Consider the following 18,800-nt stretch of genomic DNA (forward strand, 5'->3'; position numbering starts at 1 on the left):
ATTTTAAAGAGTAAAAACCTTTTTTTGGTGGGAGGTATAAATTAAAATTATAATATAAAGACTCCAAAGAAATACCCACATTATTACAATCTGAAACTTAGGCTTATAGTCCATTTGAATACCTTGTGTTAATATCTCAAAACTACTCCTTAAGAAATTGTGACCTAGAGGCGATGAGCTTCTAGTGAGCAGACTTCTACAGTCACTAGTCAGCAGATGGCTTCCCATCCTAGGCCAGAAGTCTCATTACTAGAACATTACAAAGTTACCTGTTAACCAGCCTGTAAGGGGACCATGGAGACTGAAGAATGAACAGTGAAGCCATTCATCAGTGCCAAAAGCAAAGGAGTGCCCCTAGAAAAATAACTTGGAAGCAACCTCTACCAGTCTTACCCACTGATGGAAGCTTGATTTAAGAGCAAATTCAACGCAATGTACCCTCTTTAAAAGTTCAGGATTGAAAAAATTAACATTTAAAATCTAACATACATGAAAAAAAGGGGGCTGTCCTTTAGACTAAAGAGATTTATGCAACCCATTATTTTTTGAATTGGATACTGCTATGGGCAAATCAAATGTAAAGGACATTTTGGGAACAACTGGGAATTTTGTATATGGACTGAGTATTAGATGATATTAAGGGTTTATTTTGTTGGGTGCAATACATAGAAAAAAAATTTTTTTTAGAGATATCAAGTTTAGCATGGGTGGAGTATTATATTACATACTATGTTCCTAGAATACTTCAGTATAAAACAAGTGAGTTATAAAACCAACCTACTGCAGCTACTGAAAGAAAATATGACATTTGGCAGAATACCTAGTTTCCTTCATGGTCGCTTGCTCGGTGGGTAGTCTCTTTAGTTGGGGCAGGTCAAGGTCAACTTCTCCACCTTGGAGACAAGTCCCCACCAGCAGTGAAAGAGCCCTGGGGAGCCCCACTCAGGGAGCCTTGCATGGAGGGGGTCTCTTTTGAAGAGCCTGCCTTCCTTCGGCATCTCTCATTCTCGTTATTATCAAGTGAAGGGAGAAAACCATGAGCTTACCATTCACTGTAACACATCAGGAGGTCTGGTGATGCAGGGAACAATGTCTTGTCTTTGTTCAGGAATATCTCTTTGACTAGAATCACAGATAAACTCCAGGCTTTGCAGCCAATCTGAAAACTAAAATTTTGGCTTTGTTTACTGCTCCACTGTAGTAGTTTTCTCAGTCTCAGCTTCCTTTATATCAGCCCATTAGACAAGGAGGAAAATAGTTCTCCAACTGTAAGACTCTTAACAAATGTTTTATTAACACACACTTACATATTCCTGGGACATAAGAGTCTTCAAAACACTGCCCCAACCTCAGACACAAAACCCACTCAAGGCCGGGGTCCTCTCTGGAGTTCTGGAATCGTGCGCTCCTTTGCTACAGCCAGGCTCGCACCGCCTCTCCTGCCCGCATCCCTGTGCTGCTAACAGATTTCCTCCTGTCAGGTGCAGGTGGTGACACACGTCTGCAAGGGCAGGGGCTCCTCGTGATTAAACCAGAATGGAGAAAACCTTAGCATCAGCTGCTCAAAAAGGAATTTAGGCTTTATTTTTCAAAGCCACTCATTCCAGTTCTCTGCAGAAGGGCTGGGATATCTTCAGGATGAGCAAAGAGATTCCCACTGCCGGAATATTCGGAATACCTTCCTTGATTTCTCAGAGAGACTCTGTAGATAGAAAAGTTCAAAAAAAAAAAAAAAAAAAAGAAAAGTTCATTATTAGAGATTAAATTCCTTTACAGAGACAAAGGGTAATAGCTTTAAGATGTGGTCTGTAAATTTCTCCCACAATGATCTAGATATGTCTAGGAGTAAATAAAACAAGTTAATTGTATACTGTGCTATACACAAAGTGAAAGTGAAAATTGCTGTCATGTCTGACTCTTTGCGACCCCATGCACTATACAGTCCATGGAATTCTCTAGGCCAGAATATCGGAGTGGGTAGCCTTTCCCTTCTCCAAGGGATCTTCCCAATCCAGGGGTCAAACCCAGGTCTCCCGCATTCAAAGAGGATTCTTTACCAGCTGAGCCACAGGGGAAGCCCAAGAATACTGGAGTGGGTAGCTAAAAGCCAGACTAAGAATCAAGAAGCTTGAGTCTGCTGTGATACCACTGCTAACACACTCGGCGCCTCAACAATACGGCTTATGTCCTCCTCCAAGCATCCGCGTGTGTCCTCATCTTTGTATGAGAGACAGCATGACACGTGTGACCCGCCATCAGTGGCGCCACACGCCAAAGCACCATACACTTTGCACTGACTTCTCATCTGTGATGCTGAACTGGCCCTGTGAACAAGGATTCATATTCATAAGATGCCTAGCTGGTACTCATGGAATAATCTAAGGTTGAGGAATGAAACAAAGTTAAATGACTCTGAAGAGTTTAAGCTATGACCTTGGCCTTCTCAGCTTCCTGTTTTAGCCAGCAGAGCTAATAATAGGAAGAATCTCACTGCCACTTGATCATGCCTGCGAAGTGATCTGAGATTCTGAGAAATGGTGTTACAGGGAGACAAAACAGTTCACTGAAAGATAAAAGTTCTCAGGGAAGCAGAACACTTGGTTCCCTCTGCCTTGGAGTGTCACAGATGAGCACAGGGTCTCGGTGAGAGCACAAACACATCTAACAAGATAACCCACAAAGTTCCCTCCAATGTCTGACAGAAGATGACATTTTCACTGTTTCCTTATCCTCTTTGTGGCTGAATGTCTTAATAAAGCTCTAGGAGGGCAAAGCTCTAGGAGGGCAAAGTTTGAACTCTTACTCGTGACTGACGGCAATTTAGTTAATACAGTGACAAAACTGAAAGAAATTTAAGTTGGAAAACAGTGTAAACTTTTTTCTAGCTTCAAGATCCTTTACAGGAGAGCCTCTTAAATTTTATAATTCCCAGTCACACAACAGCTGTGGGGAATCTTAACAGACAAGTTGCCAAAACAGACCTTCAAACTCCTGGAACTCAGGGCCACTTATGAGGCCAAATTTTCCCACTACCAAAAAAAAAAAAAAAAGCCCCGTGGGGTTTCCAGTTAGCATAACAGTGACAGAGGGGAGTTAATTCGAACTGCCATACATTTTTTCATGAGGACCCAGGCAGAAAGAACTCGTGCAAAGACAGTCCTAATCTCTCCCATTTGCAAGGTGGGCCAAAACATTTGTCTTCAGATAGCTTTATGTATTTTCAAGGTTTTAAACTGGAAAAATGCAGGGTTTTTAATTTTTTTGGCAAAAACTTGGAAAACCATCATCTGCATATTTACTAAGGGTATGAATGTACGTTCTTGAGCTTTCAGCATCGCAGCAGCTCCCTCCAGTGGAATCCTGTAACCCTACAAAACCATGAATCTGGGAATGCTTCTGATAAACAGCTGCTGGCAAGTATTATTTTACTTTGTCCTTGGAGGGAACAGAAGTCAGAAATTACTATATTTATATCAAGCAAGTGACAGGGCAAATTTGGAAATGAGCCAGCAAAGGAAAGAGAATGCAGTTTTCATGATTCCTTAATGCCCACCGTCCTCTCGCTTCCATACTTGGCATAGAGCAAATGCTTGAGTTGCTTTCTCAGCTTTCGTGACTGGTTTGCTTTTACCCACAAGTGGAACCAGCAGTAGTCATTCGTGTGATGGCAGCTGAGGGTCAGTACACAAGCCTGGGGCCTCGGAACACAGCAAAGTAATGTGCCCGCCATGAGGAATGAAGTTGTGTTCATGGTAGCAGAGCACAGAGCTCCGTGCAGACAGCTACGTTAACTGGCCAGGGCTCCAAGTCCAAGAGACAGCAACTCAGGTGGAAAAAGCAGCTGCTCTGCAACACGAGGCTGGAGCAGCGGCCTGTTACCTCTTGCTGTTTCTCTATCCCTTTTCTACTTCAAGTCATCTAAGTAGAAAAGGCAAAGAATTTTTCAGAATTTGGCGGAATGCCAAATGCTAAACTGCAGAAACACTGAACCAGTCCCGTGTTTGTTCTCTAGGATGAACCCAGACTGAGTCCATCTTGACTTGTGAAAACTGAGGGCAGGCAGGGTGCTAATTATAGGAACAGCCTCTCCTCATCTCATAAACAGCAAGCGCTGCACATGATTAGGGCAACGGCTTATCTCACCATGGAGTCGGTTTCAGCGGGCTGGTTAGACTGTTTGTGGGCCAAGAGGATGTTCAGCACTGCCTTCCAGCCTGGCTCTGCCGGAGTGCTGGCATCCACCTCCGTGCCACCATTCTCCCTGGTTTCTTTGCCGAGTGTGATGTTCACCCAAGGGCACCAGTCTCTATGCTGAGATGTGGGATCAAAGAAGCTTCGGGCAGAGGCGTCCTGAGGGAGGAGGCAGAGCAGTCAGTTAATGAAGAGCAGACACTGTGTAAGTTCAGGGAGGTGCTGCTCTAAGTCATAAAATTCAGAATCTCACGATGCTCACATTTCTAGTTTTATGTTCTCCTTTAAACTCTGCCCATCTACCTCCCTCTCATTTTAAAAATTCCTTCACTCCCTTTGTGTTAAACCACAACTTATCAAGTCTGTTCCCCTTTCTCACTACTGTCCCTTGGGCTAGACAAATTTATCATGTCTCCAGTAGCCATCCCAAAGAAACAAAAGGCAAAACCCTTTTTTTCCCCTCTCTAGTCACCCAACTGTCCCATCTTTAAACTTATTCCCACAGCCTCCTACAGCTGCAGGACCAGGCTCGGCTCACGCCTACTTCTCCATGCTGTATGCACAATGAGGGCTCGCATGCTGCAGTGCTCAGGGACCTCCAAGCATGCAGGTGGGCTCACCAAGCTGCTGGAAGAGCAGAGGCGAGCCCGTTTGGCTTTTCGAAGAGGACTAGATGGCACTTCCAGGCCGGCGCTGTCTCCTGTTCCCATACTGCGGGTCACTGGGCGTGTTCTGGTGGCGGGGCTAGCGGCCTCCAGCTCTGGACGGTCCACAGGACTGGAGGAGTCCCCACTCCGAGTTCTGGAGATGATGGGACCTGGGCTCTTTTCAGCCTGAAGGAAAGGGGAGATGTTGGACAATGACATTAATGACTATGGTCAGGAGAAATATTTCTAGAAGTATGTGAAAGGTAACATTTTTTTTTTTTAACATTTTAAAAACTATAAAATTTAGTTTCTGAACTATGTAACCAAACTCTTCAAAGAATAACAGATTTCCATACACAATAATGAATTTAGCATCTTCAGTGCAACTAATGAATAAAACCATTCTATGGTATTCTGATCAATTAACCTAAGTTAATTTCCAATTTTTCACCAACATTTTTGGTAAGAATGATGTTTTTAAAAAGTCCACCCCAAACAAGCCAAAGGAGTCTATACCTGCTCTGAGCCTGGGGAAAAGATGGTATCCTGGCTCCGAGTCACCATCCTGCGAGGAGACTCAGGCACCAGAGGGGAACGCTCTGGTCGGCCCTCAGATCCCGGGACGGGGGAGGGGGTCAGGCCCAAGGAAGCATCCAGGTCGGTCATGGACGACTCAATCTGCTGGAAGCCCCAGAGCCCCACCTTCCTCATACACTGTGAACAAGTTATCAGGGAGAGCTGCATGGGTTCCAACAAAGAACTATGTGAGAAAAGAAAACAGAGTGGGTTTTCTCAGAAGGTAATACTGCAAAGGGACTAAACATGATGATTTGTGAGTATGCTTCATCTCATCAAACAAATCTCTGGGCGGTCCAATGGCCTGGGGACCACCTCCTCTCAGGGCCCCTATCCTCCAGTCTCAGGACCTAACTTCATCACCTGTTATGAATTTCCTGTAGGAAGATCTAGGGTTCTTAGTGTGCCGTCTATGGCAAGATTATTTTAAAGATGAAAGTGTTAAGTCACTCAGTTGTGTCCAACTCTCTGTGATGCCATGGATTGTAACCTGCCAGGCTCCTCTGTCCATGGGATTCTCCAGGCAAGAATACTGGAATGGGTAGGCATTCCCTTCTCCAGGTTATCTTCCCAACCCAGGGATCAAATCCAGATCTCCTGTGTTACAGGCAGATTGTTTACTGTCTGAACCACCAGGGAAGCCCCATTTTAAAGGTATGTTTTATAAATTTCTCATGTCCCTTTTAAAAGTCTTTCCCTATAAAAGAACTGTCCTTAATGTACCAAAGAAAGCATATTTAAAGTAAATCAAAATTGGTTTGACAGTCTTCTGTCTCAGAAGGATTCTGTGCTAAACTGAGCAGCTGGAATGGAAACACCAAGTTGAGGCCTAGAGGATTCAGTTGGTGCTTCATTGGTAGATTTCATCAATTAAACTGATTTTTCCTTTCTAAAACTAGAAAGGAGCTTCACTGTTTACAGGAACACAAATTTCTTACTGGGAAGTGACAGTAAAAGAAACAAAGTTCAGGTGTGTTCACAAATTCCTGAGTTCTAATTCTGGTTTGGTTGCTAATTCTTACTATCCCTCTTCCACCCACTTAGGTTTTCTCTGTCACTGTCTTTCTCACACAAATACCGCGTGATCTACAAATGTTAAGAGTAACTGATATACATGGATATATAGTGTCATCACGGTTTATGTCCCCAGGCACATTCGCTAACCTACACGCCCAGCCACACACGGAGAGAATACAGGCAGTGACGTGCACTTGGATGTCTGAGCCTAATTTGGTTGCAGTTTTTCTCTCATCAGTCCGGTGATCAAGTTCATCTTCAAGCAGGTGCAGGAGAAGACTGATCTTGTCTTCTGTCAAGCACTACAAAGGAACCAACATGAAAGACTTACACAAATTTCAACCACCATGAACAGAAGCCATAGATAATGATGCATCTAGATGGTACAAGGCAAAAATCATGGAAAAAATGATAAACACAAAGACAATTCTCTTCACTCAAGTAGACTTACTTCTAGCAGAGGCTAAGGTATTCATAGGCACTTCCTGACCTGCCCGGGGTCTGCTGTGAGAAAGGGAACAGTTTTCTTGGAACTACCTCATCTTTTCTTAGTACCAACTTGCTTTCAAATCACCAACTCCATATTTTCTCTGAAATCTGTATACTTCAAAACCAAATAATGACTACCACTTATATCTTGCCCTGACACTGACTTGACTTTACTTTTGGATGTGCTGGGCCTTTGCTGCTGCCTGGGCTTCTCTCTAGTTGCGGTGTGCAGGCTGCTCACTGCAGTGGCTTCTCTTGTTGTGGAGCATGGGCTCCATGGCGTGTGGGCTTCAGTTGTTAAGGCCTGTAGGCTCACTATAGTTGTGGCTCCTGGGTTCTACAGCACAGGCTCAATAGTTGTGGCACGTGGGCTTAACTATTGCACATCATGTGGGATCTTCCTGGACCAGGGATCAAACCTGTGTCTCTTGCATTAGCAGGTGGATTCTTTCTCTCCGAGCCACCAAGGAAGCCCTGAATTTGCTTTTGACACAACAGAAGAGCTTGCCAGAATCTTTACTTTTGTTCTAAGAATAATACGGAACCATGACAGGGTGAAGAAAACTTGCCTTGGCTAGGGACAAGTGGACATTTATAACAGGCATCAGATGTTTATAGTCTGATGCTAAAATACACAACAGCTTCTCAATTGAAGAAGCAAAATAATAGCTTCTATTTCCTTAAAGTCTGTCTTGATAGAATAATCACACGATGACAAACAGGACAGTAAATGTTCAAAGTACAGATGGGCCAAAGCATTTCAAAATTTCTATTTACAAGGGAGAAGGGAGTTTACAACTTTTCTAACACTTTCCTTGGAAAATGGTATGCAATAAGCCATATGAAGCCACATTTCAGTATCTTCTGTTAAGTAGTTTAAGTAACAAATTGAGATAAAATTGAATTTATGCCACTTAGAGCATCATATCTGAAAGTGTAAATAGAACTCATTTATTTAAACCCTCAAGTCACCTTTCCAGTAGAGATTGGAAAAGGTCAGTTGAGAGACAAACAAGTAGTTCTCTTCTTAGCTATCTTCATCCTCTGGTCATTAAAAGAAATGCTTCATGCTGGTGACAGCTGAAGGCCACTGTATGCTAGCCAAGAAAAACTCACCATAGTTTTTAAGTCCTCTGGCCTCAAGGAAGGAAGCTGGAGGTCCAAGTGACAAAGGCTTTGAAAACGATCTAGGAATTCACTAACAAGAACAGTGGGCTCATCCAATGGCAACATCCCAAATCGATCTGTGGAAATAGTAAACTGAAGATATACTGGTGCAAATTACTTTTAAAAAGAAAGCATGCATAGAGCAGCAGGGGAAATGTAAAACAGATGATATTTGATGATATTAAGAAATTACTGATTTTTTTTGGATAGGGCTGGGATGATACTTTTGTGATTGTTTTATTTTTTGGCTGCACTGTGGGGCATGCGGGATCTTAGTTCCCTGACCAGGGATTGAACCTGTACCCTCTGCATTGGGAGCGTGGAGTCTTAACCACTGGACCACCAGGGACGTCCCTGTGATTATATTTAGAAAGCAGAGTCTCAGGAAAGGTTTCTCAGAAGCAGTCAGGTCTTAGCTGAACTGGAAAGACCAACAACAATGTGTAAAGCCCTAAGGGACAGCATATGTGGGGAATTTTAAATAGTTTCTCAGACTTGGAACACACTATTCCTGTGGGGAGCTGAGTCGAAGAGAAAGTTAAAGTATAGACAGCAGTCAGGCCATAATTTTATTAATGTATGTTGATGAGAAACTACTGGAAGAGTTTTTTAAAGGAAAAATACATAGAATATATGCACTAGTTTAGAGACTAAGGGGTTAGCCTAGATGCAAAGAAATAAGCTTAGCAGACAGTGGGGTGATCTGAAGTAGTAATCCCTCTAAGATATCAGTGGCACAAGGATGGAGAGAAGGAGCATCCATGTGGAATGAAGGAAAATGAACAGAGGCCTGTGGGACCCAATCAAGCACACCAACAGCTGCATAATGGGAGACCCAGAAGAGAGGGAAAGGGGCAGAAACAATATTTGAAGAAATATGATCTGAAAACTTCCCAAATTTGATTAAAAACATTAATCTATACATCCAAAAGCTCAAAATCTGTGTAAGCAGAGAAAGAGCCACTATGTTAAAGTAGGAAGTGTACCAAGAATGAAAGCTTGATTAACACCTGTGATGACATGTAACTTGGTGAAAAGGGTGTTCAAGTTACAGTCACACACAACAATAATGTAGAAAGAGGGTCTGACAGGAGGTTCTAAAATGAATAAGCCAGTGTTCCCAAAGGGAGAATCAACTAGATAAACACTATTCCTCAGCTCTCAGATTAACATTTTAGATGGTTCTATCAATTATAAAGCTTCAAGCCTGCTACATATGCCAACATGGATTAATTTCAAAAAAGCTGACTCCCCCTATGGAGGATAGGTTGTAGAATATATACAGAATGATAACATTTATAGAAAAATGTAAAACAAATAAATAGTACCATGTACACTGCCTCTAGATACTTGAAAATGTTGTAGATACAGAAACCATGTAAACAAATCATGGTCACTAAATTCACGACAGTAGTTACTGCAGGACAGGGAGGCAGGGAATGAGGCTGGGGAGGACTACACAGCTGTATTTGTAATTCTTCCTGATTAACAGAAAGAATGCAAGGTGGGTGTTTACAAGGGTAGCAAAATGTTAGTAATTGGTGAGGTTGGGTGGTAGATACAGAGATGCTTCTTATATTACCATTTACATTTTTTTTATACTTGAAACACTAAAATTTTAGAAATTACTTAAAAAGTTAAAAATAAAACAAACAGACACTTTCTATGGGTCCAAAGAGTTTTGTCTCTGGTCTTGGTGAGCCCCCCAGAAGGCTGTGCTCTTGAGGCTTTACTCAACAATATGCCTCTGAGACCAGCAAAATATAAACAAGTACCACTTGAGACTACATTTTGGGCTCCCTTGTTTTGAAGAGCTTTGTGCACACACGAGTGGTTTCTGATTCGAGAGAAAGGGCGTACTGCCACAGCTTTTCCACGGGAAGCTCGAGAGGAGCCTGCACCTGGCCTCTCCAGACTCCTTACGGCGGGGGAGTCCTTGGCTGTGATAGCCTTTGTTGTTGTTGTTTGGTCACTAAGTCATGTCTGACTCTTTTGTGACCCATGGACTGTAGCCTTCCAGGTTCCTCTGTTCATGGGATTTTTCCAGGCAAGAATATGGGAGTGAGTTGCCATTTCCTCCTCCAGGGGATCTTCCCAACCCAGGGCTCGTCTCTGGAGTCTCCTGTATGCAGGTGGGTTCTTTACCGCTGGGCCACCTGAGAAGCCCCTGTGATACCTTCACTTCAGTGCTACTGATACATTGTGCTGTTTTACTGTCATAAACTGGAGATTTGTAATCACTCTCATGTGCAGTCCTGTGAGCCTTCCTTAGCAACTGAACCCGTTTAACTGCCACCATTAATGCCATTAGTGTACCAGGAAGCCTGGGTAGGACATGGGGCTGGTTTGCTATGTAAGAAAGGCAGAGTTTGAAATCAGATAAAACCACGGTTATGGCTCCTCACTAGTTGGTTTTAAGATTTCTGATTCTCAGTTTCCTTACCTAAGAATCAGATTGATAATATCTACCTCCCAGGGCCCCTGCAAGGATTAAACAGGATAACGTAGGCATGGTTTAATCTCTGTCATGTCAAATGCATTTAATAAAATAATGACATAAGAATAAATTAATGTCAGTGCTTCTTGTAAAGCACAAATAGAAAGGAGGAAAGAGAAACTTCAAAGACTAGATTTTTACAAAGAAATAGACAATACTAGAAATGCAATGACCAAAGAGATGATAATGGGGAAATGCTGGGAATAAGTACCTGGAGAGGGGCTGTCTGGCCAGAAACAGAACTTCTCATGGGCAGTACATAAGGCTTTCTTCAGCTCAGCACATCGTTCCTTATCTGAAACCCATACAGGTAACAATGCCTTAAAAAACACTATCACAGATTCAAAATCCAATGGCCAAGAGCCTTTAAGAGTATAGATACAACTAAAAATAAAAATAAGGCAATTTTGAAAGATATGAAATATTAGTAACTGCATCATCTTAATATTTGTCACAAAACAAGTTTTAAATCAAGATTCTAAGACCAGTTAACAAGGAGCTATTCTGTATCTTTATAAGGCAGAGCATTAAAAAATGTGAGCCTTCATTAATGCCCTGTGTTTCTTAGCCTAAAGTATAAATTTCAGAATCCTAATATAAACATACTGCTGTTAAGTTTCCCAGAATGCATACAGACAGGTTCACTCTAAAGTAGCTGAGCTTCAAAAAAAAAGTAATGACTGAAGCTAATAATTAAGGTAAAGAAAATCACAAATTTACCTTGTTATATATAGAAGGACACATTCTTTGATCAAACACAAGTGGCTAGTCTTTTCAGAAAAGCTAGCATAGACACCTTTTGAACTTGGAGAAAAACGTTATTTGTACTTTATACTTACATCTGTCAAAATCAAAAGCTGGTTGTAAAGTGGCACAGAGGAAAGCCTGACAGCTGGAGCACTTCAGCATATCACACTCAACTGTGACCCAGCCGTATTTTGCACAGACAAGTGGAGACAGCTCAGAGGGCTTGCCTGCCCATTTCAGAGAGTATTCATGTTAAGAAAAACATGAGTACATTAAAATGAATAAGTCAGAAATGAAAACTTTAATTCACTCTTAGTATAGTTAGGAATAAACACATTCAGAGGAAAAGCTATGGGAAGCCCTATATATTTTATATGCTTAAAATGTTTTTTATTATCAGTTGTGGGATGGAGTAGTGAAGTCATTCTATTTTGCTTAATATGAAATACTAGGGACTGCCTTGGTGGTCTAGTGTTTGGGAGTCCACCTGCCAATGATGGGGACACAGGTTTGATCCCTGGTCCAAGAAGATCTCACATGCTATAGAGCAACTAAGCCCGAGGTCCACAACTACTGAAGCCCGAGTACCCAAGAGCCCGTGCTCTGCAATGGAAGCCACCACAATGACAAGCCTGTGCACTGCAACGAAGAGTAGCCCCTGCTTGCTACAACTAGAGAAAGCCTGCATACAGCAATGAAGACCCACTGCAGCCATAAATAAATACAATAAAATAAAAAAATTCTAAGGATTTGAAAACACTAGTGAAAGTACCCGGATTTGCCTGAGCAACAGGGGATGGTGAAGGTCAAACAACAGAAATATTTATCACTCCTCTGTGCTGCTGCTTTTACCTTCTGAAGAATAAAGTCAGTAAAATTAAAAATATTCATTATTCATCCCTGCCCTAAATTTGACTGTTATATACTAATGTGTGTAGGTGGTATGTGTGTTTTAAATAGGCTGAGAGCATTAAGAGCATTTACAAGTATGGGGAAAATAAAATCATTTATTGATCTTTAACATGCAACACTCGGTTTTTTCTGTTTACCTACAGAGCTCTTATTTTACAGAGCACACACACACAAAAAGGAGAAAACATGAATGTTGCAGGAAAGTTCTGTATTTTTACAAGGGATATTGGAATTTGAAAACATTTGAATAGCAGCAAAAGGACTGAAGGCTAGAAATAGAATCTAGATATAAATGTTAAAGGAGTTTGAATTCTGTAGAATAAAAGAAGGAAACAACAAAATTCTGTGAAGCAATTATCCTTCAATTAAAAACTAAATAAATTTTTTTTAAAAAGTAAGAGAATCACTTAACTAGCTTAGGTCAAATAAATAATTATCGTATCAAAGTGGCAATCAAATTAAATTCACTGAGAACAAAAAATAACAAAATGAAATAATTTTTAAATGCTGCATCAATATTAGGAATTAATCCAAGGAACAGCGGTACAAGGATGGTTAAAATACTTTCTCCTTCCTGAACAATTTAGTCCTAAAGCCACCAGGGGGTGCAAGGCAGAGGAATAAGCCAGGAGGGTGAGGGAGACAGCTCAGGGCAAGGCATCAAAGCCGAAGTAAAGAGGGAGTCCACATAGAGGGGGAAGTTGGAGCACCCTGGGGTGCTGTAGCCAAGCCTCCCACTCACCAAATCAGGGGCACCTGGAATTTCAAAATATATAATAATAGTAATGGATTAAAATCCATTGAATAAAAAAGGAAATCAGGAGACCAAGCTACTACAAACAAGTAAGTTATATACAGTTTAATGAGGAATTATATTTATGTAGTTTCAAAGCACATTCCCACAAAACAGCTTAATTACAAAGGAGGAAAAAGTTATTTTACAACAGTAAACACCCACTTAATCAACTGATCAAAATGATCATCCAAGTAAAGGGGCATATCAAAAGCATGTGCCACCTGACAGGATGCAATGAGAACACAGCATCACAACTTGTGTCTCATCATAACCAAACATCAGACAAATGCAAACTGAGATACGCTGTATAAAATAACTGGCTTATCATCTTCAAAAGTATCAAGGTCATGAAATTCAAAGAAAAACTGAAGATTTTAACTGGATCTTCTTAAGAAGGTTATGATGACAACTGATGGAATGATTATGATGTGAGGGTTAGACGGTAGTAATTTATTATGTGAATTTCCCAATTTTGATGATTTCATTGTAGTTATGTAAAAGAAAGTCATCGTTTGTGGGAAATATCTGGGAGTCATGAGGTGTCATTTTGGCAACTTACTTTCAAGTACTCAAAAGGTTCTTTGTAACCTGTACAACTTTTCTATTAAGTCTGTAATTGCTTTTAAATTAAAAACAGTCTAGCAAATAGGAGAAGGCAATGGCACCCCACTCCAGTACTCTTGCCTGGAAAATCCCATGGACAGAGGAGCCTGGTAGGCTGCAGTCCATGGGGTCGTGAAGAGTCGGATACAACTAAGTGACTTCACTTTTACTTTTCACTTTCATGTACTGGAGACGGAAATGGCAGCCCACTCCAATGTTTTTGCCTGGAGAAGCCCAGGGACAGCGGAGCCTGGTGGGAGGCTGTCTATGGGGTCACAGAGTCGGACACGACTGAAGCAACTTAGCAGCAGCAGCAGCAAATAGAAAACAGCAAAAGTGATATGATGTTGCTTGAGACTAGGTTATAAAAATAATCTAGCTTCTATCTTGCTCTCTCTTGCTTGCTCACTCTGACTGAAGTCTGCTGCCATGTTGTAACTATCCCTGTGAGAGGTCCATGTAGCTCCAGTCAAAAGCCAGTAAAGAACTGAAACCCTCAGTCCAATAGCCATGAAGAAATTAATCTTGCCAACAACATGAGTGAGCTTAGAAGCAGATCCTTGACTAGTCTAGCCCTGGCCAACACTTTGATGACAGTCTGAGAGAAGCCCTGAACCACACGACTTAGCTAAACTGTACCTAGATTCCTGATCCACAGAAAACGAGAGATAATAAGTGTTTGTGGTTTTAAGCTACTAAGTCTGAGGATAATTTGTTGTGCAACCATGGATAACTTTCAGAGGAAAATCTTGAAAGAGACAGGAAATGTACTGCAGTTTAAAATAATATTAGGTTTGAGCACTAAAAGCCTTACACCATAATTCTGGTTCTACCAGTTACTAGCAAGTTGACCCTGGGTAAATCAAATAATCTACCTGAACTGTTTCCTCTTTGCAAAATGAGATTAAGAATACTTATTTTCATATGTATAAGATGAAGCTCAAATGTGATAATAAACATGAAAACACTATATACAATGTTAGTTATTATTCCTTTTTCTCTCAGGCTCTTAGTTTTCTCTTCTGTGAAGAAAAAAAAAAAGATTAGAAGTCAAATGTCCCTTAATATTTTATGATGTTAATTTTCCTAAAAAAAATTCTTACCAAGTTTAATTCTAAAAATTAAAACATCAGAGTAAGTGGTCTTATTCCTGGGAAAAAAAAAACCCAATAATTCAGCAGCAGGAGAACATGCAACTCACACAAACCTAAAAGGATATAGAATATGTTTCCACTCTGCTAAAGAAGGCTTCTTTGCTTGTAGATTCCAACGGAGGTTCTTCTGCTTGGGGTGATCCATTAACTGACTGGAATGTGGCAGATGTGTCCTTCCTAAAATAAAGCGGCAGAACTACTGGTAATCCTTTCAAGGCATCACTTTGCCTAAACATTTTGTATCTGGCTTCTCTGTACATCATAATATCAATCACACCACTCTAGATTTTAAACTTTCTAAATTTCACTTCTCTACTTAACATTTTCAGTAGTTTCACAGAATCCAAATTCTTCAGTCTGACATTCAAATCTCTTTACACTTTGGCCATAACTAAGTTTCAAGCAACTTCTACTTCTACCATGCTCTGCTAATCCTGTACTGGTAAACAGTTTTACCTCACTCTCTGGTCTCTGACAGCACTTTGCATAACTTTTGTAAACACAAAGCAAGACTCAAGGCTTCTATCCATTATACAACTTGAACCACCTTACAAATTCAACTCTTTTAACAAGCAGAAAATAAGTTTTTATATTTCTACCTAGATTGATACTTGATACCCACTTTTCCCCCAAAGGAACTAATTTGAAAATTTAAATCTAAGTAAAGATTTTTAGGCTATTTCATGAAAAAATGCAAGGAGAAAAAAAAAGCAAAACAATTCTTTTATAGTCAATGAAAGGCACTTCAACAGAGCCTGGATAGGGTAAAGGGAGGAACTGCTGTTAGACAAAAGTAATTTTAATAAAAGTAAGATTACATCAGGTCATCCCTGGTGGCTCAGCTGGTAAAGAAATCTGTCTGCAATGTGGGAGACCTGGGTTCCACCCGTGGGTTGGGAAGATATGCTGGAGAAGGGAACTGCTACCCACTCCAATTGTCTGGCCTGGAGAATTCCATGGACTATACAGTCCATGGGGTCGCAAAGAGTGGGACAGACTGAGAAACTGATCTGATCTGATCTGATCTGAATGACTTTCACTTTCAAGATTACATCAATTATTATAACTCAAAGTAATTTATTCTAAGAATCCTTCTGAGAGTCACAGAGAGCCTCAGGGAGGTTGGATCTTGGAAAAAATTCAGAGGATTCAGAAATTTGGATAGAAAAAAGTGACATTTATTTCAGTAACCTCTAAATCCTGGGTTTTCATTGGAAGGACTGATGCTAAAGCTGAAACTCCAATACTTTGGCCACCTCATGCGAAGAGTTGACTCATTGGAAAAGACTCTGATGCTGGGAGGGATTGAGGGCAGGAGGAGAAGGGGACGACAGAGGATGAGATGGCTGGATGGCATCACCGACTCGAGGCACAGGAGTCTGGGTGAACTCCGGGAGCTGGTGATGGACAAGGAGGCCTGGCGTGCTGCGATTCATGGGGTCGCAAAGAGTCAGACACGACTGAGCGACTGAACTGAACTGAAATGCAGCACTTCTTTCCATTATGAATGAAGATAATTTAAAAAACCACAGTAGCATCAGCAGTATCTGTATACGTCACCATGGAAGTCACAGATATTTGGTCACCACATTATGGTTATTGCGTATGTTCTGAAATACCGTTTATGCTTAACACTACCTCAAAATTACAGTAGACAACATATCTACTACTAATAAGCGTTTTACTAATGAAGCGTTTTACTGCATCACTTTTTAAATCTTTTACTTCCTGATAAACTGCATTCCAAAGTAAGTGGTATCCTTTATAATCCTATGTATTTGCTTCATGTATTGAAAAATATAACTTTCTGAGGTGTTCATAAACTTTACCAGGCCGCCAAAAGTGTCTAGGGCTTTAAAAAGGTTAAGAAGTCCAACCAAAAGAAATCGGGTGCGCATTTTTAGTTAGCGGTCCTTTTTTTCCCTCCCGCCCCGCTTAAAAAAAAAAAAGAAAAAGTCTGCTTAAGGCAAAATTGTGCCCGCGGCGTGGGATCCAGTATCTCCTGAGTAGAAGATTAAAGGCGGCAAGGCGAAGTAATCCCAGTCTCTTGAAGACCTGGGTCGAAGCCACCCCCACCGCCTGAGTTACAGACCCAGGTATCCCCTCTGCTCCGAATCCCCTAAACCCTCTTCAATTTGCCGTCGCCAGACACAGGCTACACTCACGCTTCGGCGCCTCCCTCTTCCGGGGCAATTCCCTCATCTATCAGCTGCCGGACTTTTTGGGGAGTCCCTTCTGGAGAGCACACAACCGCACTCCAATTCTTTTCGACCCCCGCAGTAAAGGCAGTCCCCTCACTGGGCGCCGCCATCTTGGTCCGTGACCGAGTTACTTCCCCGCGGGTGTGAAGGCTCAGGAACTTCCGTTCTGGGCGGTTAAGATCGTTCTTTGGCTTCCCGCTTGTTAGCCCGAGAGACCTGTGGGGCGTCACCGCGGGGCCCAGCGCTTCTTGGCCACGTTAGAAGGAAGCAAATTCTCGTTTTAGAGCGAGCTAGGGACTTCTCTGGAGGTCCAGTGATTAGGACTCCGCGTTTCCACTGAAGGGGGCGGGTTCAGATCCCCGGTCGCAGGAACTAAGATCCCGCGTGATGTGCAGCGTGCCCTCCGCCTCCCCCCAAAAAAACACACAACGAGATAGACCCTCGCTGGAGGGCTCTGGTTAAACACGAAGTTTAATCGTTTCTTTTATGTACGAGCATATCTGGGTTGATAGGTTTTTAGAGCGCTGTCTCTCCGAGTTCAGCAGGGGTGAGGTGCTCGATTTAGTCTTAAGGTAATTAACTGATAAGGTTTAAAAGTTTTAACTCATAAGTTTAAAAAGGTTTAACTCAAGGTTTAAAAGATTTAACTCAAAAGGTTTAAAGTATCTTTTTACATGTGGCAGAATGGCGACTTGAGAGTAAATAATTTCGAATTCTTCTTAGAAACAGTGTTATGGGTGGATTTAGAAGTTTCCAGTATTTGCCATCATTGAACACTTCTTCCCTGCTTTGTCCAAAAAATATTTAATGAGGGTGTTCTACTGACGCTGTCCTCAGCGATGGCAATGACAGCAGTGAATAAAGGAGACATAGTTCTTAGTGGAGTTAGACATTAAAAAAAAAGTTTTCGTGAACTTTTGAAATTAAAAGTGCTTCAAAGAAATACCAAGGGTATAAAGGACCTAATTCAGTCTGCAGATTCTCCTGAGAGCATCAGTACCGGAATTAAAATAGATGAGATGGTGGGAAAGAGAAATACACAGACTCTTAAGAGGAAAAAAAAAAAAAGACTGATATGAGTGAGCAATAGGCAAAGTTGAAAGTGGAACCACTCCGACCCTTCTAGCTCACTTTCTGTGGGCTCCTAACTCCAATAATGTTTCCACCCACCAGGACTTTCACCTATAGCTCTAAGTCTTTCCACTGATCCTAACTCCACCACCTGTTGTATTTCTTCTCTCCTGAGCCAACTTCAGTTCATTGCCAATCATTATTATCATTCCTTTGCAAAATTTGAATGTGGACTGATAGTTAATATTAAAAACTTATTATTCCTTTTGTTATATGTGATAGTAGCATTGTGATTTATGGTTTTTAAAAGTCCTTAGGTACATTTTGAAGTATTTAGGGATGAACTAGAATGATGTCTGGAATTTACTTTAAAATTCTGGATGAAAAGAAAATGTAAGAATAGATGAAAAAAGATGGCAAAATGTTTTGTTTTTTTTTTTTCAAAATGCTTTGGGTGATAGATGAGGGCTTATTATTCATTATATTATTGGGTATTTTTGAAAATGTCATAATAAAAAGCAAAATATATAAGCTAAAAAGCATACATTCTCTTGAATGTACTCTCAATTTCTTTGAACCTTTCTTGATTTGTAGTTCTCATTTGGCAAAACCTCAATCACAATAGAATTCAGTGTTCCACCACTCTGCTCTTAAACCCTGTTAGCTGAATATGGTTAAAGAAAAATGAATGACATGCTGATTTGTCTCTCTTTATTTTCGACCTCAAGTGGG

General features: G+C 41.2%; 1 protein-coding gene across 1 annotated transcript; it reads right to left on the reverse strand.

The window, feature by feature from the left end:
• Positions 1-1,272: 1,272 nt before the first annotated feature.
• Positions 1,273-17,334, reverse strand: ZC3HC1 (zinc finger C3HC-type containing 1). Its single transcript, XM_006043410.4, has 10 exons — positions 16,962-17,334; positions 14,862-14,973; positions 11,424-11,574; positions 10,796-10,879; positions 8,037-8,164; positions 6,579-6,733; positions 5,355-5,598; positions 4,812-5,024; positions 4,144-4,350; positions 1,273-1,702 (listed from the first exon to the last, which is right to left on the reverse strand). Exons 1-10 carry the CDS (start codon positions 17,105-17,107, stop codon positions 1,634-1,636), a joined length of 1,509 nt encoding a protein of 502 aa, XP_006043472.1. The 5' UTR covers positions 17,108-17,334; the 3' UTR covers positions 1,273-1,633.
• Between the last annotated feature and the right edge of the window lie 1,466 nt (positions 17,335-18,800).

This window comes from Bubalus bubalis, chromosome 8, assembly GCF_019923935.1.
Source record: "Bubalus bubalis isolate 160015118507 breed Murrah chromosome 8, NDDB_SH_1, whole genome shotgun sequence".
NCBI classification, from domain to species: domain Eukaryota; kingdom Metazoa; phylum Chordata; class Mammalia; order Artiodactyla; family Bovidae; genus Bubalus; species Bubalus bubalis.

Excerpts from the sequence above, each read along its gene's own strand:
- ZC3HC1 (XM_006043410.4), bottom strand. The coding sequence starts at position 17,107 with ATGGCGGCGCCCAGTGAGGGGACTGCCTTTACTGCGGGGGTCGAAAAG. Across the intron at positions 11,575-14,861 it reads GCAGAGTGGAAACATATTCT|TCTCTGAAATGGGCAGGCAA; the intron begins ATATCCTTTTAG and ends TAACATGAATAC. Across the intron at positions 1,703-4,143 it reads CCGCTGAAACCGACTCCATG|AGTCTCTCTGAGAAATCAAG; the intron begins GTGAGATAAGCC and ends TTCTATCTACAG.